Genomic DNA, 25,918 nt, shown 5'->3' on the forward strand with positions numbered 1-25,918 from the left:
GGTACTTAACCCGTTTGCCAGACGCAAATGCCAAAAGAAACATAAGTCATTCGCTCAAACATTCAGATAATAATAAAGACTTTAATACCAGTTACATAACGGCATATGCCAAAATCACTTCACCTATCCTTATCTCCCGCAGCTCTCTCGTCGTCCATCGCTAAGCATATACATTATACATGTACATTATACATATACCTAGCTATAGCTATGGGTATATTATACACGTATCTATTAATATATTTACACCCTCACACGCGAAACGCACCCCAAAATTTTTACTTCTCCAACTAACACGTGTGTGTGTGCGTGTGTGTGTGTATATGTGGGTGCAATTAATTTCGTCGAATTGCACATTGCATTTACATTGCATATAGAAAGATACATACACACACACCGATCCATCCATTCGATTACCACCTTTTCATTACATACCGACATCGGCGTTTGTCCTGGACTCTCGCGCGTTTACCCATAAGACAAATTCAAACACGCTGCTGCTTGACAGAGGGAGAGAAAGAGAGAGAGAGAGAGAGAAAGAGAAAGAGAGAGAGAGAGAGTTATACTGAAAAGCCAAATGGCACGAGAGATCGGATCTCGAAAAATCGGGATGCTGCTACTGGAGCCGTTTATAATGTGCTCTGTGCTCTGTACTCTGTCCGGGCGCAGTTCGTGTCAGTTCGTGTGGAGAGACTAGGAGGGTCCGGTTCAGCTAGGCGAACGCCCGTGTCCATTCAATGTTCGGATTTGTTCGGCGAGCTCCGGTTGTTGGATATCTCCGATCCCCTCGGTCGCTGTTTGCATCGGTGTCTAAGAGGTTTTTTGGGCCCTTTCCCTAACCGCGGCATGTCGATTCTTTCGGCGCGGGAACCGATGGAGGGTCTAAAAATCTATTTTCTTCCCGCAGAAAGACTAGCCGAGGGATGCTGGGGGGGATTCTCGGGACGAAAAACCGAGCGCAAACAACGACCGGCATATGTCATACCGAGGTGCAGCCAGAACCAATGCAGACAATAACATAAATTCGAAATTCGATACGCATACGTGTAATCAAAATTCACTATTAATTTACAACGCGGATTTTACTCGCGGTTTACACGCTGTTTGTATCAACGCAGTTACGATTTAACGAAGTAATGATATTGAGCTTTAATAATTTGTACACCTTATATATACATATTTGTAGTAGGTATCTACGATCATGCATGTACGTATGTGTTAGGTTCGTCCATGTGTACACGTATATTGACGTCTATAGGCATATGTATAATTACTCATCTTAGTTTCGAGGCTGAGGTATAGTAATGTACGTAATATACACGTAGCAGTACGGCATTCCTACACTTATACACGCACGGATTATTATATACGTACACAGATGTGCTTCACGGTGTTCCCATTCCTTAGAATCCCTCTATAACATACTCTTAGATTTGTCAAATACAATTTTCGAGGCTCGTATCGACGGGTCCTATGGAAACAGACGTATTTCGGCGGGCCAGATAAAACGGTCGTATTTCGCCGAGCAATTTAGAACCAACGTGTCTCAAAAGATGCTGCAGCAAGTGTATACAGAGCTCTATACACAACTTGTAGCATCTTTTGAGATACGTCCGTTCTAGATTGCCCGGTGAAATACGTCCGTAGTCGATCTATCTGGCCCGCCGAAATACGTCTGTTTCCATAGGACCCGTCGATATATTGTTTGCTTGCCGTAAAGATTACTTTTAGCCCGATGTATTGTGCGTATTTAACGCACCGACTGATAGAAAAAAGGTATATTATATTGTACATAAATTCCCATTCGAGGAGATGGTATTCGAGAAATGATAAGTGAAAAATACTGACGTCGTCAAGAGCAGAGAAAAATAGTATATTGTGTTACAAGAGCGGAAAGTCGGCGATTTCCGACAAGTGTCAAGTTTGCAGCATTAACCAAGGCGAGAGCTCTAAACACACAAGTCAGACATCGTCCATCTGCACGTGTGACACACGCAGACTTTTCCAACACCTGCGAAGGAAAGTTTGATTCGAGAAGGAATCAAATGTAATATAATAATTCAATATAAGTAATTCAAAGGCAATGCAAACTTCAGGTTAAACCCAGGCCAAAGATGTTATTGGCGGTGGGTGAAATTAAGTTATCGGAAAGTGCGCATGCACCGAGAAAGCCCTGGTACTTAAAATTGAGAATTACAGTGAAGCGCATGTGCCAGCGTCGTTTTACCGCACTGTTCAGAAAATGGGACACTTGACGCACGCTCTACGGGCTTTGAAAATTTAACTTTCCAAGTATGTGTTGGAAGAAATTATTCCCGTTTCCCTATATATTTAGACGCTGCTAAAAGCGGCGTACGTACGAAACTTGTAATATTAATTTACTCGCGCTCCAAGAATTATTCGACGTCAGCAATGAGCGAGAACAACAATCCTCAGCTCGGACTTATCGTATTATGAATATTATATGCCGCAAAGAATACCTTCGTCGAATTTCAAGCCGCCGAAGGTGTGTAACATATTTCAAAACTAAATCAGTACAGCCCCGGTTTTTGCATCAAAATTTTTTGTCACTTAAATTTATTGGACGGAGATGTAAAGATTTTAAGAAGGAATCTTTACGGTGAACTGGCAATATTTGAAATTATGAATTAATTGTATTCGGTGTGAACAGAAATCATTCTATACTGTGTATCGTAATTCGTATAAAATTAGCTAAAGGCAATTTTGATCCCGACTGGAGTAATGAGATACAGCAAACGGCCAAGTGGTTCCGGCCTCTTCGCGACCGTCTGCTCGTCTCCGATTATTTTCAGGAGAATCTTCTCGTCGACAAGAGGCTTCAAGCCAGCCGTCAAACTTCTGTGTTTAGAATAAAATGATGCACCAAAGTTTTCGTTAATGCCAATCCATTTACTGTACACGCCTATAATAATTACAATACAGAGACCTTGGAAGAGGGGAAAAAATCGGTGACTGATTCGTCGAGTCGCGTTTACACGACACGGGTATGAAAACTACTAATGTTCGTGAATCTTAAGAGGTATTCCAACGTTTTGTGCGTTATTAAATCTTCCGCGAGTCCCTTGTAACTCGAAGTGATCCCCCCTCGAAGATAGAGTCGCGCAATTAATTCCCTCGACTCGCATTAACATATACATTATTCGGAGGGCTATCGTTACCACGCATTTAAATTCACCGAGCATTTTTCTTACAAGTTCATCACTAAACACAGATTATTGCGATAGATAGAAAAATTCGATTGTACACCTCAGCGATGAGTCACAAGGTAAGCATAAGTTTCGGACTCTTCGCATTTGTGCGCACCTATAACACGGATCGTACACGACGTTTTCAGCGTGTAAACAAATTGTTTCCAGCCCTCTTATCGCCGCAGTCGGCGGACAATATTTTTTTTCGTCCCCGCCTCGATAAGATCGAACGATCGATTCGTGCTGTTGGAAGTTTTTATCCACACTCTATATACAAACTGAGTGCAAACCGATACCCGATGAAAATTCGTACAACAACAGTACGACCCAGCGGAATTGGCCGTTAATTTCCGCGACCTGGAATATTCGGTTCAGAGCAGTTGCCGGTCGCTGAGGGCGAGTGGGACGAAAGACTAAAAGTAAGAAGAAATAAAAAGAAGATGAAAGAAAGAAAAAGAAAAAGAGAAAGGAAAAGAAACAGCGGAGGGGAAACGAAACGAACCGATTACGGAACATTAGAACGGGACGCGGTGGCTCGATTCAGGCTTCAGAGGCTGAGGCTGAAAGTCCTGCACGGTCGAGGCACCAGAGGTACAAGTATGTATATTGTACACGTATACCTACGGTCAGTTGCGAAGAGCACCGCGCGTCTTTGATACGCCGTAGATAGCCGGTACGTTCTCATTACGCGTCGGACGGTATGCGCCGTGCCGTGCCGGACTCGTTCTTCCCGTCTACTCCCCCTGCACGCCGTAAGTAACAGTCTGCACACAGAGGAACACGTATCTGTATGTACACAGGGGATAAGAGGCACGTCCGTCTGCCCTCTCGCCCGTCCATCCGTCCGTCTGTCGGAGGATGACGAGGAGGAGGAGGAGGAGGAGCGGAGAGGAAGGAGGAAAGGGAACTAGTTCAGTGAGCAAAACGACCTCAGAGACTCGGTTGCATGCACCGCGGCAGCAGAGCACGCCCGGCAATTCTAAGTGCAGCGGAAGGAATTTATACAGATAAGAAATGCAAGGCGCAAAACCGCCGCCTTTTCACGTACCTATCATCTTAAGCCGAAGCTCTAATTTTCCTGCTTCGCTATCGATGCGATTTCCCGTTCGTATCGGGGGAAGGAAAGCTTTTCTCCGAGGACCGGAGGGCCGGGGACGACGGGCGACCGAACGGCTCCCCGTTTTTTGTCCCACCGTTCGCAAAAAACTGGGAGCCGCACGGCAGCGCAAGTACAGAGGTGAATCAGCCCGTGCACCGGCTTCTTACGCGGTGGATCGGGTTTTCCTGCGCGAGTCTGGCCTGGGCGTCGACGACCGGCGTCGAGACGCGGGCGCTCAGCGCCGGTGGCCATCGGCGGGGTGCAGCGACCGTCCCCCACCTCCTCGGAGTCTTTCCAGGCCCAGTGCCGGGCCCAAAACAAGCTTACCGCAGGTGCATTTACAACCTGTCTTTGTATATTTTTGCCACCGGGTCTATTCCGCTCCTGCGGTTAATACCGCGCCGCGGGGGGCGGCTGCAAACTGCGAAGGGGTTTCGAGGAGCCCATTGCCCCTTGATCGGCAGTCGCGGATGGGCTTTCTCCGATCCTTCCGATCCAGTCGGCTCGCTTAGGTAACCGACGTAATTTTTTTTTATCCGCGTGGACGGGTTGTAGGCGAGAAGAATTTCCTCCAAACACGGTGATGCGTCTTTCGTAAATCGCATCGGGCCTCTGTTACGGCTCTTCTTTTCTTTGTCCGTCGGCGCGGAACGGCATTAAAATTAGTCAAGCCACCGCATCTGCGCTCTGCAGCCACCGTGCGGAAAATTGAATTCCGCCGTTACGGAGCATAGAACAGCCTGCCGTTAGAGCTTCGACGAATTATTACTCGACTTTACGCTACATCTTCGCCGGGTTCAGCGGATCGGCCGAAGGCGAGCGACGTGCATCGGGTGAATAATTCCTCGCTCGCGAACCGAGACCGTTATGTATATTCAACGATTTTAATTAGGCGTAATTGAGCCTGGACGTTACGTCTTGTACCAAGCCGAGACGAGTGCGAATTAATGGGTACAAGTTCATTTAGAGTAGGAGAGGGAGGGTAGGGGGGGGGGGAAGTAGCAGGGGGAGTGCACGGGGCCCGGAGACGCTCAGGTGCGCACCTGCGGCTCCCATACCTATCCTACCAGCTTAAAGGTATACCTCCTGCGTTCAACCTGCGCGGCATCGTCTGTGTTATACCTGAAGCACCGCACCCTCCCCCCCGCGCCACCCCTTGGCCACTCTCCCCCTGCCGAGTACTTCTGGCTCACAACGAAGGCGGGCGGGCAGGCAGGTTGGCAGGCAGGCAAGGAACCTCGTCTTCGTCGCTCTCTCGGCAGAGAGAAAGGCCCGAGAGAGCCAGAGCGACGCCGCAGCATCCAGCAGCAGCGCTACTAGCGGCCGCTGATCGACTCCCCGTGCCTTGGCTCGTGTGGCATGCGTGATTACGTGTGTGAGACCCACCTGCGTGGGTGTGCGTAGATGAGCCTACCTGACGGCGTCCGACACGCAGTTCGAGCTCTTCTATCTCGCACGGTATACCGTCGGTCCGCGGATATAGTTTTTTCGACTCTCAAAGTATTTTTCTAGTTTGTTTGTTTTGACGATATTATTTTTCATTCCGAAAACGGCGACATGAAGCCGCGGTGATAAACGAGTGTCGGACGACTGGCCATTCGGAGTACTCGAAGTGGAAGTGGGTAGAATGTGCCAGACCGAACCTCCTCTTGGTGCATTGCTCCTAGGCTGGACCAGTGAACCGATCTTGTGTGAGTGATCTTGATAGAGTGGTTTCGGTAGTGCGTGTTCCGCGTTCCACTGCCTGCTCCCCAGCGGGCCCAGCTTCCTGCCCTCAATTCATCCAGGAGGATCGAGGAGTCCCAAACAGAGACCTGGAAATGCGAGCGCGGCTCCCTGGAAGTTTCGCAAACGAAATATAGCCAGAAGGTGAGTGCCGCGCGGTCAACCCTTTCATCCGGTCGGTCCGCGCACCCCGCGTTATGCGGGATTCGTATCCAACCGATCCAACATGGCTGCCGCAATCAGCCATGATGTCTGCGGAAGCCATGTTGGCAGGTGTGTTTGTTGAGATAACCGCGGCTACACCGACGTTCCGAGAAATTCGAGATACTGAAGTTTCCGGTCAACCCGCTTCTGCTGTTCGTCTAAGACTTCCAAGGCGAAACGCCGATGCGGAGATCGCGGCTTCGATTCTTTGCCTTCCTGACCAATATCGCGATTCAATTTTGTTATGGTCGAAGAGTAGGTATAATATCGTCGACGATCAACGCCGCAGGCGTTACGCGGTTGATTGTTATTTATCTATTTTCACAGACGACAATTATCGCGCCGCGATGATAAGACGACCGCAATTCCGTACAAAGAAGTATCCAGAACCACGATACATATACACATACACCTACTTTCAAAGGCAATAAAACCGTCGAAATATGCCCGTAAATCTTTCGTCACGGGGGCTATAATACACTTGATCGTAATCCGCGGTACGCGAATCGGCGGCACGATTAACTGGAATCTCAATTCAGCACCGCAATTGCACGATATTACCTGTTGTAATGTTATATCCGCGCGTGCGGGTATCCTCGCGATCCGAAATCGATCGCCCTCGCCTACCGCTTCCAATCGCACCGTCATGTCACCCTCAGTTTTATCTTGTCGGTTTCAGGTACCTCCCGCAGAATGCCGACCGACCTCGTCGTCTCCTCGGCGTCGGAGGACGCTGGCCGAGGTCGCGACATCCTGGGACCTTCGGCCCGGTCGGGCCCCGGCTCGTCCGGCTCGTCGTCCGGGGCCGGACCCTCGTCATCGAGGAACTTCGACCCCTCCGGTGCGCTGGCGGCGTACCACCATCACCACCACAGCCTGGTCGCCGGCCTGGGTCATCCGCACCACCGCGAGTCCTCGGCGTTCGTCCCGGTCGTTCCGTCGCGTCTCCACCTGGCCCCGTACCCGGGAGAGATGCACTCCCACCTGTCGGGACCCCCGTCATCGTCGACGTCGTCGAGCGGCGAGCACGACGGTGCCGAGAACACCGCTAGGAAGTCGTCCTCGAGCTACGAAATCATGGCCATGATGGCCGACAAGCGGAAGGAACTCGCGGCGAGGGCCCTCCTCCTCCCGCCCCCGCCCCTCCTCGAACCGCCCCCCGGGTACCCCGTCTTCGCGGGCCCCTTTCCGGGGAGCTCGGCTCTCTATCCTCCCGGCGGACCCCTGGGTCATCAGCATCTCGACAGGCGGCTCCTCAGGGCGCCCGGGAGGGCCTCCAGACCGAAGAAACAGTTCATATGCAAATTCTGCAATCGGCAGTTCACCAAGTCCTACAATCTACTGATACACGAGAGAACTCACACCGACGAGAGACCCTACAGCTGCGACATATGCGGCAAGGCGTTTCGCCGGCAGGACCATCTCAGGGATCATCGGTGAGTTCAAGCGCTGCTGCGGGTGCTCGATTGTGACGCAATTCTTCTCTCGATTACGCGGGGATCAAATCAACCGTCAAGTTAATCTGATAACAAACGGTTTCGTATCGTAAGATTGCACGCGAGTTCGCTCCGTTCAATTTCGACGATCAGATTCTGTTTTAGAGCTTACTTCGACTTAAAATTCGACGAAAAGTGTGCTTTTCCCTTCAAGCCTTACAACCTCGTTAGCGCGCGCTCGCAAGCCGATCAGTCGATAGTCCGGGCTTACGCTGGCAGGCAAGAAATTAGGCGTAATGTACGCGTGAACGCGCACGTTGCGCGCAGCCTGCTGCGAGTAATAACCGGGTCCACTTCAAGTGTCGTTTTACAACCGGCTATCGGGGCTTAGTTTTTATCCTAGTGTACAATTACTTTCGGTGGAGTTGCGGGGGAAAGAAAATAAAATCGATATCTACAGCCTACCGAAGTTTACTTTACCTGTTTGGCGGCCGTTTAGTTGCTATGCACCGACTCGAATTAACCTTGCATGTTTTTCTCCCATTCGCAGGTACATCCACAGCAAGGAGAAGCCATTCAAATGCGGTGAGTGCGGCAAGGGCTTCTGCCAGAGCCGGACCCTCGCGGTCCACAAGATCCTTCACATGGAGGAATCGCCGCACAAGTGTCCCGTATGCGCCCGCAGTTTCAACCAGCGGAGCAATCTCAAGACTCACCTACTTACGCACACGGATCACAAGCCGTACGAGTGCACGTCCTGCGGCAAGGTGTTCCGGCGGAACTGCGACCTCAGGAGACACGCCCTGACCCACGCCGTCGGCGACGTTCCCCCCGAGGCCCTCGAGGAGGCGATGAGGGACGACGACAGCCCCGAGGAGGATTGCGGCCCCGAGCCTGGACCCTCGTCCTCGGGCTGCTCCTCCTTGCCGGGTCCCTCCTCATCCTCCTCGGCGTCGGCGTCTTCGACGGGCAACGGCGCCACTAGCTACCCCCCGCCATCGCCCCAGCCCCCGATGCAGGGCAGACCGCAGCTCCAGATACGGCGGGACCTGCTCCAGGTGAAACCGTCGACGATGACGAGCGGCGGGGGCCTCTCAACGCTGCAAAATCCACCGCCGCCGCTTCCCCCGCCTCCACCGTTAATCCTGACCTCTTACCGACGGCGGCTAGGCTCTCCGGGACCGTCGCGGGTCCTCCTAGAACTCCAGGAACGGGAACGGGAACGGGAGCGCGGAATCGAGAGGGAACTCGAGAGGGAACGGGAGCGCGAGAGGGAACGGGAAAGGGAACGGGAGAGGCAGAGGGAACGGGAACGGGAACGGGAACGGGAACGCGAAGAGGAGAACCGACCCCCCAGGGCACCGACCCCGCAGCAACCGCCGCCTCCGAGACCAGCGCCAGTCAGGCAGGGATTCACAATCGCCGACATAATGCGCCGGTAGGATTTTCCTTTATGGGGTCCGGTAGGAGGTTCATCGAGGACGGAACTCTCTGCAGCAGGATAATGAGAAACGGGACGCCGGACCATGTCGGAACGGTCGAACGAAGGAACCCTTTTCGAGTCAAGGAATTGATTGCAAAAATGTTTATCTTGAGCGCAGCGGTATGACTCAGGATAATCAACGCGCGGATATGAAATAATCAAGAATACCCGCGCTTCCGATTGTTGACGATGAGACAACTACCGAGGCTGACGAATACCGTTTTTACTACTATCTGTAGCTTGGTTTAGTCGTTCAAAGCACCGTGTCAGTGGTGAAAATACGGTACGGTCAGCCTCAGCGAGCCCTGGAGCGATTCTGTTGGCAGGAAAAGAATTTACAGAACAACGTCACCCGTTAGGAAAAGTTCTCGACAATCCGTCAACGCAGTGGGTATAGTGTTTTGAACCTCGCAGTTTACACAGTTGGTTAGCGACAAAAGAAGAGGAAAATTATATTGAGAGTTTGTGCGCAGTATCATAATTATAATCCGTACCTATATACGTTTTTAAACGTGCCTTTCGTCGTGCAACTGCAATGGATAATCGTCCAACGGGTATATATAAGAAAAGTGTAACTTCGACGAGTTATGATAATAATAAACGAGGGAAACTGAAACTCTTTCAACCGTCCCTCTCAGAAACCAGCCATTTCTGTGTCATAAAGATAAAACATAAACTATAGCTATATAATTTGCAGGCCTATACTATTTTCGTGTAAATATAATAATGAGAAAAATAATAGTAATTTTAATAAGAGTAAGAATATTAATAACGTTAATTTCCGAAGTGATATATATAAGAGAAGTGCTGTACACGACGACCACGCGCATTGCAGTTCGGTTCCGCAGCCTCGTTTTTCACCATATTATAACACTATGCCTTGTACGAATGCACACAGCCGAGTTGGTATCAACTCTGTGGGTCAAAGAGAAGCCGGGATAAGAAGAAGCGGGTCGATGACGTAGATGCAGGCTCGCGCTAAGAGTTCCTTCGACTCTTTGTTGCCTTGACGCTCTAACCGGAATTGGGAATGTATAAGCGACTTGTCTCGGCTCCGTGTTGTGTTTGATGCAAATTTTATGGTCACGTGGTATACCTGTGCCACCGTTACGGTGGCAACCAACAGGTGCAATACAGGTCCCCGCTTCGGAGGCTCGAGGTTACCCTACCTGCCGCCTTCCAGCCTCCCCACATGGTCCTCTCGTTCCCTGCTCCCCTGCTCACCGTTTTCCAGAGATCCTGCAGAGTCCTCCTTTCGTCTAAAAATAAATATATACATATATATATATATATATATATGTATATATATGCGCCCGACCCTTCTCAACGATGGCAGAATTTTTTTTTCAACGTCAGGTTACTTGCTGGCAGAGGGGGGGGGGGGGGGCTATTAACGTTCTTTGTAGCCTCTGCGAAGCACCCGCATATTGATGTCCGTTCGCAGCGCTACGCGCGACGAGATCCATGTATGAAACTGGCTTTCATGTAGCTATACCTCACGTTCAAAAATTACAACCATATACGTATTTTACCTCGCGATGGCTACCGGGACTCATGACATGGCTATAGGTACGTAAATCGGCCATCTTTTCGCGTATAACTGCTTGTTGCCTAATTTGTAAGGAAAAATAGTTTAGATGTTTCATATGTCACGTGTTTTTTTATGTTTTTTATTTCTACGAAGAAAACGAAGAAATTTTTCATACCATTTTACCATGTCAGCCACTCAAGTTTGATTATTAGGTTTCGATATTTCATCATCAAATGAGTGATCCAGTTTTAAAAGACAAATTTATAACAACGCAAAGTCAATATATGAAATAAGATCGTAATATCATATAATTAAGTTTACAATTTTATAGATATGCAAAATTCTGATAAGGAAATCTGCAGTTTTCAAACGAACTAAGGAGAAAGTAAATTCCGACTAAAGAGAAATTGAAAGTTAATTGTACCCATGAAATAACATGTACAACACAGGTGAATGATTGCACTATTGCGAACACCCTGCGGATGTACAATTGTAATGGTAAGTGTGATATAATATCGTGGTCGATAAATCGATGTCTTCCGTATAGATGGGAGTGAAAAAGTTACGGACATGCGGACTTGAATTTTCTTGTATAAAAAACCGTGCGTTACAAACGTACGCCGAACCGCGAAATCGAACTGCTCTGGTCGCCGATTATAATAGAAGTATAAAGTTACATGGGGGATATATAAGTTTTCAAACTACTGCAACAGACTATATTAGTGAAATTAAAAAAAAAAAAAAACAAATAGAAAGACAAAAGTAACGAAACAAAGAAGGACAAAAAACCAAGCTAGAAGTGAACGTATATTCGACCTCAAAGTTTGATACAGAAGCGTACATATACGTATAGTGATATCTACGTACAAGGGGACGAGGCGTACATTACATGGTAAATAAGAAAGAATTATAATAATTAAAAATTCTGTCACCGAGTCCCCGATTTCCTGTTATTTCTTACGACATGTGTAAGTTTATTATACGATTAAGTATGAACTATTATTATATTTTTAGATTTATTATAAAGAGCAAAAAAGTAATTAATAAAAACCTATGAAAACAAAGTAAGCAAAAAAACAAAAAAAAAAAAAAATGAAGTAAAATAAAGGATAAAATTGATTAAGAAAATTTGTAAATTATATATTAAGAAAGATGGAATAAATGAAAAGAAAAATCAAATAAAAAATGAAAATAAAAAAATAACGCACCGTCGAATTCTTTCACGTAACGCAACGCCGCAACGTTAAATGTGTCTATTATATACCCAGCACCGTCCGCAAGTTTTCCGTGCTGCACAATAGCTCTGTGCACAGAAACCAGATCGACGTCGTATATATTGACAAAATCGTTTTCTCTCCCCTGTAATTAATTTCAGCCGACCGTAGACGCCCTCCTGGCTGCATATACGAACTTTCTTTTTTAAACCCGTTTCATCTTATTGGATCGCACGGGCTTGGCACCGCCGGTTATTCTTCCCGGTTACCAAGGGCTCCTAGGTCGGCAAAGGTACCAGTGCCACTAGGTGTACAATATCGAAGGTCTATAACTATTCGTCCGAAACAGATGATTTACCAAGATTGCCATACAGCCGTTCCGTTTATCTTTCAAGAACAGGATCGATGCAGGTTTTATTATATATATAGAACCAGTTACGGTCCATCGCTGCAACATTTTCTCCGGGCGATCCCATAAAGATTACCGGCGATGCGCGTTATTCAGGTAACCGATCCCGTTTCACGAGTGCAGCATCACCGACGCTGCATAAGACGAAAAATCCGCCGTCTCGTTTCTCCGCGTTGAACGATTCTTCAGCTGCGATAATACTACTCGAAATACCTAGCTAATGAAAAAATACAACGCAAGATAAGGGGGCAAGGGAGAAAAAGTGATTCGGCAGATCGTTGGACCGCGTTGCCGATCCCCCTCTTCGACTTTGGCTGCAGTCACGCCGCGGTATTTGCCTTGCGAGAGGTCCACGCCGTCGACGATAGCCTACTGCACCGTTTCCAGGGAGCAGGTCGAGCTGACGATGCAGAGTGGTGCAGCGGCAGGGCGGAGGACCGAAGACCCTTCGGCGCTTGGAATGTCTTCGAAAACAGTCGAGCCCGACGGTGTTCTCCTATCCCCTTATTCCACGCCGCTTGATGCTCGATACGACCGGGCAAACGGAGTAGCGACGGTGTAAAGTAGACGCGTCGCGTGTTCTCCGCGAGCTGATCGTCGGAAAGAGAATCGCCGTTTCACGGTCAACTTAACGATTCGATGTATGATTGTCGTTGACGTTCACACACCGCATGCGTCCGTCGTTCGAGGCTTTTGGTTTGAAACAGTAAGACGATACGAGACTCATCAGACCCAATGGCGCCTTTCGAAACCGTGGCACTGACTTTGCTGCCGTGCTGTATAAGATTTCCTTTAACCTCTAATAAATCCACGTCTCTGGAGTCTGTCTGGTTAAAATTTATGTCAGTCACGTACCCAGGTGCCGGCGGTGAACGTTCAACGTGACAACGATCACATTTCCAAAAGTCTTGCCTATCCACCTACTCACCAATCGCTGTAATGTACTTCGCCTGACGGAAACGTTCGGTCATTCTCAGTATTGTATTTTTGATATACCTGCGCTCTCACACGTGATTGAGCATTCTTGCAGAATGAACCTGTGCATAGTCGTTAATCTCACCGACTTGAGGATTTTTTATTTATTGGAGAGATACCTGCATCTGTCTTGAAATAGCCGGTGGGAACGGTCGTTTTAAGGTACAAGCCTCTGATATCACGTTGTCATTTCAGTTTAAAAATATAAAGTCAACAACTGTACTTCAGGTATTGCCAAAAATTATTTGCCTCGTACGATTCCAATGAAAATTGAAGCAGGTTGATTCCAATTTGCATAGAAAATCACCGTCATTCGAAACTGAGACCATGTAAAATCACACGTTCACGGTAATTCGAAAACGAGCTTTGTAAATGATGAGTTACCGGTACCAACAGTGGTTGGATTACCGTTGAACATTTTGGTATCCAAATTCTACTTGGTTACAAGGAAGAGTTACTTACAGGTGATCTACGATCGCGTTGGTACTCGTTATCGACGGATGGTCAGTCTGTTGATCCTCGATGGCACGGACCTGGCACTGCTTCCAAATACCGGCTGACGATCCACGCTATGCCCTGCTTGCCGGGCAGCCGAGTCTCTGTTCCACCGTCGGCTGTAACGTTAACACAATATTCAGTTATCCGATAACTGTTTGATGAATAGTAGACAGTACGACACCTACGCTTGGATTTTGGATCAATTTCAAAATTCGGAGAGATGAAGAAATAATTGTAGCAAATAGATTTTAGAATTTAGTAAAAGGGATGAGGTACGAAGTGTCTGACTGATTGTTTGATTCCTGCAATAAAGAACGACGCTAAATTGACTAAGAATTTACAAATGCTGCAAATCGTACGCGCAGGTGAAGAGGGCGAAATTTATGACGTAGACAAAATTATCGCGAATACGTTTTACCGAGAAGGCAGTTAAATCAGAAACTTTCACTTAGACCAAACGATGAAATTCCAAGCCCACCGTGCTGGAGCGGCGACCCAAGAAAAGGAGGTAAGAGTGTTTACAAAAAGTGTAACGACTTCGTTTAGATCGTTGTTAAACTTGAGCATTCTTAGTAAAGACTCCCCTGCTACGGTCCCTTGGGTGCCTCATATTCGCCTTGAATTGGTTATATTGTGCGTGACTGACACGTCAAGGTACTTAACTCCAGGTAAACAACCCCTAAATCATGCGGACGCTAGACTCCACCGTCATGGCCATTGTCCGGTTCAGTCGGCGTTGCTGCAAACCATTTGTTTGCAATTCTGGGTCAGTACGAATTTCGACTTCCGAAGTGCACCCGCAGTAAAGCACGTTTTATTAGATTACCAGGGCTCAATATTGGCCCCAAGACTGACGATGTACAGTTAGGTAGCAGAATGCCCGGACGAGATGTTATCTAGGTATAACCGGTAATTTCCGCTCTGCATGTATACGGCAATGCAAACAAAATCGTTATTCATAGATTGAAATCGGTCCGTCCGCCGGACACCTACTCGTGTTGTTAAATCCGGACGACTTTACTTTGGGGTTTATGTCCGTGTTTAGAGTCTGATTCAGTTTTACATCTGTGCTCAACATTACAGCTTTTGTTTTTTTGTTTGTTTTTTTTTTTGAGGTTGCAGAGTGACTACCACATCCACATCCTCGAAATCGTAGCAGCTCGGATGAAAGTGTTCGATTTTTATCGGCGACATAAAATAAATCACTGGTGGTAATCAAGTTGAGCCGCATATTGCGAGAAGCTCATCCCTATTTCCGTTTCAGGATAGGTAGGCAGGCTGACATGTACAACGTAAGTGGACGTCGGGGTTCAGGGACGAACGAAGGATTCCTTGGCACCCGGCGACAATCGGTCTGAACGAATTATATCTAGGCCTGTAACTATCGCTGATTCTGTTGTCTTCGTGAATCTAACATTCGCATTGAAAGTAGAAAAGTACGCGGAAACGGGTGTTGGTGTGGATGACCGCGATACGATACTGTGCAACAAAGTAACAGACCTGGAATATGTGGATGAATTGTTGATGAAAAGTACTATTCCGGTCGGAGAGCGTCGCCCGGCAAATAAGACCTGCGACTTCGCCCCTGGAGTAGACACCGAGTAAACATGGGCCGGTCCTTAATAAGGGCTGATTAAGAAGCGCCGAGTTTACAGTGTTTGCCGAACATGTTGCCCCTTCACCTCTCTGCCCATCCGTAGTAACGACGTATATGTATAGAACCGACGTGCGATACGTATGAGTCCTGAGGGGTGGCGTCGCGACGCTCGACTCCCTGGCACCTCGTGAAGAACCGAGGTTTGACCTTCAACTGAATCCGGATTGTTTTCGCCTCGAGTCATGAGGCAGGTCTGTAAAGAAGAATAGTGCGCAATGGTGGTGATGGATATCCATCGTTAGCTGTCGTGATATTATGATATTAAAAAGCATCAGAAGGGGATATCCTCACTACACTCGGTTGCTGTATTGGAAGAATGCACGAATGTGATCGCTGAAATGACGGCGTAGGGCCAGCCAGCAAAGTCACAAATCTCCGGGCAAAAGTAATTGGCAAAGGATTTTGTAGATCCTGATTGGTAGGTTGTTGTTCGTTGGTTGCAGTACTGCAGGCAAGCGACCTCCGTTACAGGGTGGAAGCGCCTTCCTGGTATGAGCGAAAGATGGAAGCGCGGAGGTTCAGAGAACGACGAGGTGAGGGAGGCCAGAGGCAGAAGGCTGGTATTCCCGAAGTACTCCTCCCCCGATGAAGCCATTACCGGGACAAAGCTGCCACCAGATTGCCTTTGGCGTTCGCAGCACCGCCTCGCCCGCGCTTCGTTTGTATTCATGATTTAAATTCAATTGGCTTTTATCCGTCCGCCGGTCCCGGCCCCGTTGGCGTACCGTGTTTCTCGTGTTCCTCTCGTGCTTCCCGGGTCCCGTTTCGCCTCCCTGCCAGCCTTGCTGGTGATGAAATCCCCGAGATCACAGAACTCGGCGACGGCGGAGCGAGAAGAACGACGGAGCGCGACGACGCCCAGAGCGAGATGAAACGACCAGGCCTTCGGAGATCGATCCCACCTCACTTTCCCTCTATAACAAATCCTCCTCTCTCCCTTGCTCTTCCCTCAAATTTCGTCGTCGTCGGCGTCGTCGTCGTCGTTCGGTTATAATACTCATAATAATGCCAAACGAACGCCATCTTGTAACATTATGATTACTTAAGAACCGCGAGGTTAAACAGACGTCGAATTGAGTACGTGAAGTCTTCCATTCGAAGTAAATCATGATCTACTGGAAGTGCAGTAGCGTGTGCGATGACTTCGAGAAGTCTTTTCAAGTTTCCGACGTGAACGCGACCCTCGCATCGATTTGCTCCTCTCTTTGTAAAGCGAGGAAAAGGATTTCAAGCTGAGACGTAATGGCGGATGGACCGAGCGTTTGACGTTCCTGCCATTGTGTATACCACCCGATTTTCTCCGGTCCATAACAACTCCGCGTGCACCTTGAAACGTCTTTATACCTATAAGACACCGAAGGTCTGTACCGCCACGCGTCGCTGAAAGAATTTTTGACCTTAGGAATCCCGTATGACCTTGAATGGTCCTGCGGAGTGGCGCGTGGCGGTGACGGATGTCTTTAGGGCCGCGTTTCAGAGAACCTGCAGAGTCCTTGCCGCGGAGGAATCTTTGTTCCAGCTTGGCTCCTCGCGATGTATTCATCTCTTCCCTTGAGATCTTCATGCGCCCGAGTCGAAGACCAGAGTCTGGGGCTCCTTCCGTTGGTCTCAAGACTACCGGGCAAGTAGTCGGACGTCTATTATGCCCCCTTGCCTGCTCCAGACTTCGCTGCTAGTACTGGCTCGAAGCCAGTTTACGAGGCACCAAGGCTTCCATGCGCCACGCGTACAGTTTTACGAGCAGCTTGAAGGTGGACCTTGTTTTCACTTCAGGGTCGACCTTCGACAATTCCTGCAATTACTTGCTCCGTGCCGCGATTGATGAGCCGCGGAAAATCAGTGTGTATCCACGTCAATCCTTGGAATTTGCCATTTTCCACTCCTCTGTTACTCCCAATGATTCGTAAATTTTCTATCCCATATTCCCAGATTTTGTATTTTAATTCGAGCAGAAGCAAGGCATCCACCGGTGATATCTATTCTGATCGAAATATCTCACGTAATTCTTATCGGGGTTCCCCAGCACTCTCTTAACTCATTCCACTGAGATCCAGAAATATCAGTGAAAACGTGGAAGGAATCTTTGCACGTATTAGATATCGCAATCGAGATCGATCTGTGAGTGATAATAGTTACAACTCACCGACCACGATTTACAAATTGTCAACGCGATTAATACCATTTCGGTAAACGATAATTGGTTTGACATCTGGTCGATGGCTCACGATTATTTAATTGTACATCGTATACGTGAGCTACGGAAAAGTGACATTCAGTAAATTCATTATGAATGACATAATATTCAGTAGGCTTCGGTATCAGGTTAATTTTCATACTTATAACTGACGACGTGTGTCAATAATGTACGAAGCGGTACGTAGAAGTTATTCGGATGATTCACGGTTTTTTCTTCCTACATGAAAATAAGCATCACCTATTAATTGCTTTTCCCAGTAGACATTGCGCGGCGGGTAAATACACGTAGATCGTATCTATTTGTACTATCACTCAGCCCGGTACTATGAGTTCGTAATTCCAACGATATTACGTCTCTTTGCTAAACGACCGTGGGGATTTACAAAGAATTTTAGAAGATAAAAAATTCAAGCCGCTTCATGGGGATTTCTGCCTCGCAGAGATTTTTGGAAAAGAAAAGGAGATTGAGAAAATACCTAGCTCGATTACCAGCACCAATCATTCCGTAACGTAGCTATACTATTTTATAAACTTGCCGTTCTCTTTTTCACGTAACATGATTATTGGTCGAGTTTTCCAGAATACAGACAATTCACAGATCGGGCGAAGTGTGGGTGACGCGTAGATTTCGGACGATACTTTTTTTTTATTCCGAATCTTAAAGATAAGTAATGAGCAGTCATCGATAGATCGAGCAATAGGTTATTTCAAATTCTTTGTATCGCGTGAGTGACGCATGAGTATAAGGAGCCATATACGTGATACGTACGTATGCTGACTAAATCTATCTAGTTCTGAGTAAAAAAAAATACATATACTCCGATACGACAGTAGCGAAGAAACGTTTTGGTAGGAGAAAAAAATTAAATTTAACATTACCAGATATGTTCTCCTGCAATTGCCAATGTAAAACCGATTACTCATTTCACGTTTACGCAGAATTTTGATTTGACCGATACGAGTCGTACGTCGACTGCAATCGTCGTACACGTGGTCTCCACGTTTTCATTTCAAGTCGCATTTGTCAAAGAAGAATTCTAGTTGGCCTAATGAACGTCCCGACTATCGAGACACGCCATTATTAGATCCGTTCAATCCTCGGCCTATATGTATAGGTCGAAACCCCGAGGTATTGGCGGATCTAATAATGACGTGTCCTGATAGTCGGGACGTCCATTAGGCCAACTAGAATTTTTGTTTGACAAATGCGACTTGAAATGAAAACTTGGAGACCACGTGTACGACGATTGCAGGTGCAAAATACTTTATTTAATATCAATTGAAGGGGGAATAAGTGGAATTGAAACAAATAATTAAAATTTAATGCGAAGAGTACATTGGCCAAATCGCCTGAAGGTGATATTAGCCATTAAAGAAAAAGAAGAAGATAGCAAATATCACGGAAGCATCATAGTTTTTGCAACTTTTGAGGCAACTCAGGAGTAAACTAATAAGCGTGTCTTGGCACATCCTCTTCGGGGGTAGAGTCATACGGAAGAAGAGAAAGAAGAAGAAGAATTCTAGTTGGAACTTCCTTCGTGAATTTTTTCGCACCACCCGATGAATAATAGTCTATACTCCGTTTGGTTATGTACGGTTCTATTTTCAGGAGGATATTCCTGATTGAAAGGCTTGCATCAGAGATACTTGAGCTTAAGATCGCGAATTAGATAAACAAAAATATTGCTGGCGAAAATTTTCCTTTCCTCGGCTGCACGACGTACGAAAGGAAAATAAGAAATAGAAGAAATTGAAGAGAAAGAAGAGATCAGCTCGTAATTCCTTGGCGTGGGGACGGCAGCGCGAAGCGAAAGACCAAGAGGGCCGCCTCGGCCTTGGGGCCACGCGTCCGCAGCAATGGGAGGTGTTTTATGGGCCCCGTAATGGGCCCACAATGCCGTCCCTCCGTACTCACGCGTTGCTTAGTTCAGGTTATAGCGAACCCTCGCCTATCCCGTCCAATCCGGATGGAACCAGGTATACCCAAGGGTACGCAGGCGCATTCACCATTGCCATATTCCTCCATGTCGAGGCCCTCGTGATCTATAGGCTTCAACTTTCATATTTACGACCGCATTTTGCGACCGTTTACGATGGTACAATTCCTGTTTTCAAAATTACTTATTTTAATTAAAACTGCCAGCAGCGGGTGGCTCCGAGGTCTTCGGTTTAAGCGTGCCGCCGGTTCCATTCAATCCCGAGGATCCGAGGATCGCCGTTTGCCTACGATATCCTCGGTTACTCCTTCCAGCGTCTATTCGTATCAACTGCAACTGCTATCATGTGACCAAGAAGCTCGCTGCCTCCCCGCACCTTTTTACAGCTTCCGTACTAACGCCAAAAAACGATTTTCCCTCCGGAAATATGCACCTCGGCATATGTAACGGTACGAACTTACATAGGACGAATACAGAAAATCGTGAACGAAAAAATGCACGTTCAAAAAGCTAGGGCTTAGCATTAAGGGTCTTTAATGTCCGCGTGTACGAAGCGGAGGGTGAAATAAACTGGCGTGGTTCGAGGTTAATTAGGCGAGATGTCGTGCAGCGTTTTTCGGTCCTTGGATCTACGTATACTCACGGCAACATCGGAAGATGCAAGCGTGGGTGGTTGAGGAGGTCTGCGGTGTGTCAATCGTCGGCTGGCCGCGAGACCACATGCGATCATGCGTCGGTGTCCGCAACCGCATGGCATGGGCAATGGGCACGCCTGCCACCAGTAACAAACTTTATGCGATTCGGAACGTTCGAAAAAAAATACCGACGATTCTTCTCTCGGTGCTCCCGCTAATGTATTCGATAAATCACACATTCTTTTCAACGAATCAACACCGCCGAACGACCGCCAGCAACTCAATTATTACTCCTTCGTGTGTGGAAGCGTATATCCGCTGGTAAGCCTCTTCATAATGGGCTCGTGTTCTAGAGGTGGTAATTAAACATAGATTTCACCAAGCATAATTCTTCTAACTCAATAACCTGTCTGGTAAATATTACAGACTGGGGAAAAATCGTGGATTCTTCCAATATGCCTATGTTGCATAGTTATTAAACCTTGTCCGCGTCGCGTGTGTGGGTGTATTTCAATTAAATAATGAAATACTACGAGATATTATTACAATGAACAAAAAGTACATGAAAGAAGTGAATATTCATTCGGAATACGTGCACTGACCACCTGAGCAAAGATTTCACAAAATATGTAGAAAATAAAAATCTCTTCCGACAGGCATTTGTTAGCTATTTTCTACTCGCTGTTTCTTGTCCTAATTTTCAGTCTCGTCGAAAGTTGACGAGAGAAACGTATTCTCGAATTTATAGAAAAAGTCGTTTGAACCTTATCGTTGCGAATGAATCCTTCATGAACTTGCTTCAAAAAAATTCTTCATGCAATGAAAGTAATAACATCAGCATAAGGTATATCCAACGGACCGCAGGATCACCTTTCAAAGAAACATTTGCATACCGTTAATTTGACACGTGCGATAAAAATGCTCGAGAATTTAATTTTCCCAAGGTGCGTCCCGTGCCTGAAATCTATGTAATTGCGAAATTGGAGAGTACGTAATCAGGGCGGCTAACCTCAATGGTAAAACGGAAGCCAGCTGATTACGGTTCCCGACGTAGTTCCGATAACCACTTGTCGACGTGCGTGACGGATTCGTGGGTGTGCTGGATCGGCGTAGCGTCACACACGCGGAAAGACGCCCCACGCCTCTCTAATGTCAACTCTGACTCGTTCGGCTTGATTCGGAGAAACGCGACTTGCACGGACATATATAATACCAAGATACTCCGGGTATTCGCGAGCCTTCAAAGCGACGGCTGTAAGGTGGTTACGGGTATAACGATATGTGCATCGATGCAGGTTTGCACAGCGATAAGATTCCTCGGGTTATGGGTGTGTATGGCGCGGCATACCCGTTCCCGCCTTATACCTACGTCCCGGCATTAACGTACATACTTCTAATATGTTCACCGGTATTTCACCGTGTGTCTCCGCGTCTTGTCAATAGGGCTTAACTTGTAGCTACGGCCGGTTGCCCGCCGCTGCCTTCCCGGACTCGCCGAGCGGCGGCCCGACTGATGTGTTATAGTCTAAGGTCTCACTATCGTTTACTGCCCAGGCCCTGAGCTCCAGGTTAAACACGTACACCGTACACAGGCCGTGATACACGGACGTCTGTTGCGGCGAACGCAACGCTGTGTAACCGATTGCGAGTTTGCAAAACGAACGATCCGCGCATTCGCGGAAAGGACAAAGGAGTTGTACCTACATATCTATCTCTGGATGTATTAATACACCGCCGCAGCTGCACCGCGCGCAACATGCATCGAGTTGAGGCCGCGAGCTGCCCGGTGGTCGCCGGTTGAGTATAAACGAAGAAAAATCGCCCCGGATCCGCAGGGGCATAAATATCGATCTTTGTTCTGACGTTTTTTTCTGTCTCACGAGCGTGCGAATGCGGCATTCGAACAAAGATCGGTGAAGAAAATTGGCAAACGTTAATTCTCCCGCGTTTTCAAATTCCGGAAACTCGTCCCGTGCGGACGGAATTTTTACAAGCTTTTCCGACTTCTACGCGGCTTTCCGCGATGCGAATGACACACGTCGAGGTGGCACGTCGGAAGTAGAACGGTTCGGACGGTCGTGCCCATCAGGGTGTCGGAGGGGGATCGAAGGGAGGGGGATAGACGAGATCAAAAGCGCCGCTATCGCACGCCACGTAAGCCGTTTTATATACGCGTCCCATCCTGTGCTCCAGTTCCATGATATATAATGTTGCTTGATATTGGATCGTATAAAATGTGTAAAGTACGAACGACTTTTTGGTCCAAGTAAAAACGTTGCATCGTGGAAGACGGAAATGAGAGCCGGAAAGGACAACGCGACATATATCTATCTACACAACGGATTGTTTTGGCATAAAATTTTTCCGAATGATTTTAGAAAGAAGAAAACGTCACGGTTAAGACTCTTTTTATTTATAGTAACAGATTGATTCTTTTTTCTTGTATTATTCAGAATGCGAAAATATATCATTCTTTCTGTGAATCCGCGTGTACAATAATACTCCAGGCCTCGACCGTTACGCAACAGTATCGATTGACTGCAGAAGTCGATCGTATCGGACGATTTGTTTTGGGAATCTGGTATTGCATCTCTTCGCAGGGTGTACGAAGGGTATGTAAGCCTGAAGCGGTGTTGTGTATCGTTTTACGCTCGTTCCTCCCTCAGTGGGGTCCCTAATTAGTAAACGTCGCTGCTGCAGAGCGTTCGAAGCGCAGTGTGCACGGAGAGAAAGAGTCTATAGTAAATATCACGGATACTTAGAACGGGTCCAGAGTGTGCTGAGCGAGTAGCCGAAGAAATATAAACATCTTCGAAATCGTGACTCACGGGGAGCGAGACGGGATCGTATAATTTGTTATACGTATACGATACCGCGTCGGGTTAGCTTTGGCAAGTCGAGATGAAAGGATCGGAGTGTCAGTTGCCCCGCAGGAAGCGATAATTGTTCGACACGCATGCGGCGCTCCAGCGTATCTCGGGTGGTAAACTCGGCAAAGCATCTCCGCACCAGGGACCTTCGGGAGTATATAAAAGTGGGCCCTGTAACGCAACGGCGTGATACGAGAGCGAGGCATTCGTCACCTAGAGGCGAGTCGCGGAGCGTTAAAATAATCTAAATAACCTCCGCAGCGCCGACTCTTTAACACGCCTCGCAGACACTCAGAGACGAGGATTCCGGAATCTCGAGATCGCGTCGTGGGTGAAAACGCCGCGCGTCGAGCTCCAGGCTTCACAGGGAGGCGTAGTTCTTTATCTGTTGTGAGAGAGTGAGGCTCCCGATGCGTGGCGACTAGGCTCCGGACCCTCTAAGCTGGCACTTTGCTCCACCAGAAGCGGTACCAGCGGATCATCGTGGCCTGCAGCAGCAGAAGCGGCGGGCATCTGTTGCCCGGTTGAGACAAAGCAGATCTTGCGTCCTGCGGCGCTGCTGCGGGGACCGATGGACCCGGCCTCGCCCCTCGGGTAGCCTCCTTAAATCGGGCAATATCTCGACTCGACAGCCTTCGAGTGCCTTCTTTCACCGTTTTTAAATGTTTAGAAAACCCTGAACCTGCGCCGCTGTAGGTCTCCGACGCGGAGGAATTGGGAACATCTGTGTGGCGTGTCGCCTTTTGGGTCCCCTCGGCGATTTTCACCGTTGCATAAGGAAGATCGCTGGATCGAAAGGATCTTTGCCGAACGCGTAGGAGTAAACGATCGTACCGTATAATAAAGGATTGGCTCAATTAAAGCGGTTGCCGCAATTGATTCACGGATTACACAGCTAATCCTGGGTAATCTGGCGTGACAGGGGTAATTAATGATGTATAATCGGGTGTTCGTATTGGTCGTGGAAAGATTTGTAAAAGTAGGTATAATCGATAAGAATATAGTGAGGTGTTTCTGTCACTGCTTGTATACCTGTAACCAATGTTATGCCGATGTGACGCAAATGATACGGTACCACTTAAAATAGCAATCAAATACACGGTAATTAATTTATCAGGTTTACAACCGAGTCACGCTAGAGATATACGTTAGAGACCGACGTCTGCGCGCAAGCATCGAGGAGCACCGCAAGCCTCTTTCAAGGGGTTATACCCAGTCAGGTGGTCGAAAAAAAACGATTTATCAAGAATTTTTCATAAAAAGACATTTCAATTTGTTGAAATAAAAATTTATATGCCTATTGGGGTAACATTGAACTTTATTCTGGTATTTTTTATTTGTAAAAATATTGATTTTTAAAGCTGCTACAGCCGATCTCCGGAAGCACCTCTAAAAAAAGGGGCCTTATGGAGAGCAAGATATCTCTGGATCGGATCATCCGAAACGAAAAAAACAAAAATGATTTAGTTAATGTAAGGTATTATCTAGTCTTTGATCTAGGGAATAAGCAAAATTTTAATTTTCAACGAAACGGCGGCTTCCGGAGAAAAATATGATTTTCCATCAAAATTTTCGCCTTAATTAGTTTATAAAATGGAAAATATTCATCAGCGAGAAAAAACCTTCGATCAGGGGCTGAAAAATGTATTCATAAAGCCTGTGTCAACATTTTTTCAATATCCCGACTAGGTATGACCCCTTAAACTTGCTGATTCATCGTAGATAACCTGTGTTTATTCATAGGTATATTGTGTCAAGACTTAGTTGTAAACTTAGCTAGCAACCGATTTTCGGCTGCGAACACAATATTCATTTGAGGATTAACGCAAATCCGAGTAACTGCGCCGCGTGTCGAATCGGTTCAAAACCCTGACACAATGTCTCTCGGATATTATATACGTACGGTTTAAAGCTTAATAACCCCACAGAGAGAAATTCATAACGGTTGACCCAATTTTTCTTCCAGGTATACTGCAAATTTCGGGAGGAATATTCGTCAAATTGAAAAATTGTGCCAGTGGTACGCTTGACCTGCAGGTATACGAAGGAGTGGATCTTATAAAGGTCCCCTCACACCGTGGCGTGATAATTATCGCTTGGGTGTCCTTCCGCAAATTGACACCGTAACAATTGTTTACTGGATTCGATCGGGATGAAGATATATTTTTCCCGACCTTTTATGTTCACATCTTCGGATAATTTGTAGCGTAAGTGGATCTAATCGACACTTTCCGTGTACGATCTAAACTAATCTAGACTATCCTGGCGGAAAAGGCTGGCAGAAAACTGTGTGAACGACTCCTTTAAAGCCGTACTGGATCCCAATAATAATATAACTAGGCATACTGAAGCAATATTTGAAGCAGAGTCGACCCGGAGACCCTGACCGGGTAAAATGGACGGGCTGCCAGGTCGAACGGATGGGTTTTTACATCTTAATCCGCACACAGTACGTACCAACTTTATGTTTATGCGTTTATGTTTATTGTTTTTATGATTGTGCAGTAGCTGCGCGAAGCGAAACGTTAGGTGGTTGTACCTACTGAACTCGAATTCTCAATTTGACTTCCCTGTAGGTACTTTCCTTCTGCATTTTCCGCTGCAGCTGTCATAGACATAAGGTTTCTTCCTTTCGCTTTAATTTTACCGAGGTACGTTACCTGATATTTCGCCAAGGCTGAACGGAGAGAAGATTTTGAAATTTGTCGAAGTAATTACCGATATTTATTTGACTTGGACAAATATTACGGAACGAGTTTTTTCTTAGTATGAAAAAAAAAGTCGACCGCGGGCCGTACTTTTCCGGCTTCAACGATCTTCGCTAGAATCCAATGGAAAAT

At 47.1% G+C, this 25,918-nt stretch overlaps 1 protein-coding gene across 1 annotated transcript; it reads left to right on the forward strand.

Moving 5' to 3' along the window:
* The first annotated feature begins 5,528 nt into the window (after positions 1–5,528).
* LOC124211613 (protein bowel) lies at positions 5,529–9,800 on the forward strand. The gene is made up of 3 exons (XM_046611296.2): positions 5,529–6,177; positions 6,917–7,673; positions 8,224–9,800. Exons 2-3 carry the CDS (start codon positions 6,931–6,933, stop codon positions 9,113–9,115), a joined length of 1,635 nt encoding a protein of 544 aa, XP_046467252.1. The 5' UTR covers positions 5,529–6,177; positions 6,917–6,930; the 3' UTR covers positions 9,116–9,800.
* The last annotated feature ends 16,118 nt before the right edge of the window (positions 9,801–25,918 follow it).

Source organism: Neodiprion pinetum, chromosome 1, assembly GCF_021155775.2.
Source record: "Neodiprion pinetum isolate iyNeoPine1 chromosome 1, iyNeoPine1.2, whole genome shotgun sequence".
In the NCBI taxonomy this organism is placed as follows: Eukaryota; Metazoa; Arthropoda; class Insecta; order Hymenoptera; family Diprionidae; genus Neodiprion; species Neodiprion pinetum.

Excerpts from the sequence above, each read along its gene's own strand:
- LOC124211613 (XM_046611296.2), top strand. The coding sequence starts at position 6,931 with ATGCCGACCGACCTCGTCGTCTCCTCGGCGTCGGAGGACGCTGGCCGA. Across the intron at positions 7,674-8,223 it reads GACCATCTCAGGGATCATCG|GTACATCCACAGCAAGGAGA; the intron begins GTGAGTTCAAGC and ends TCCCATTCGCAG.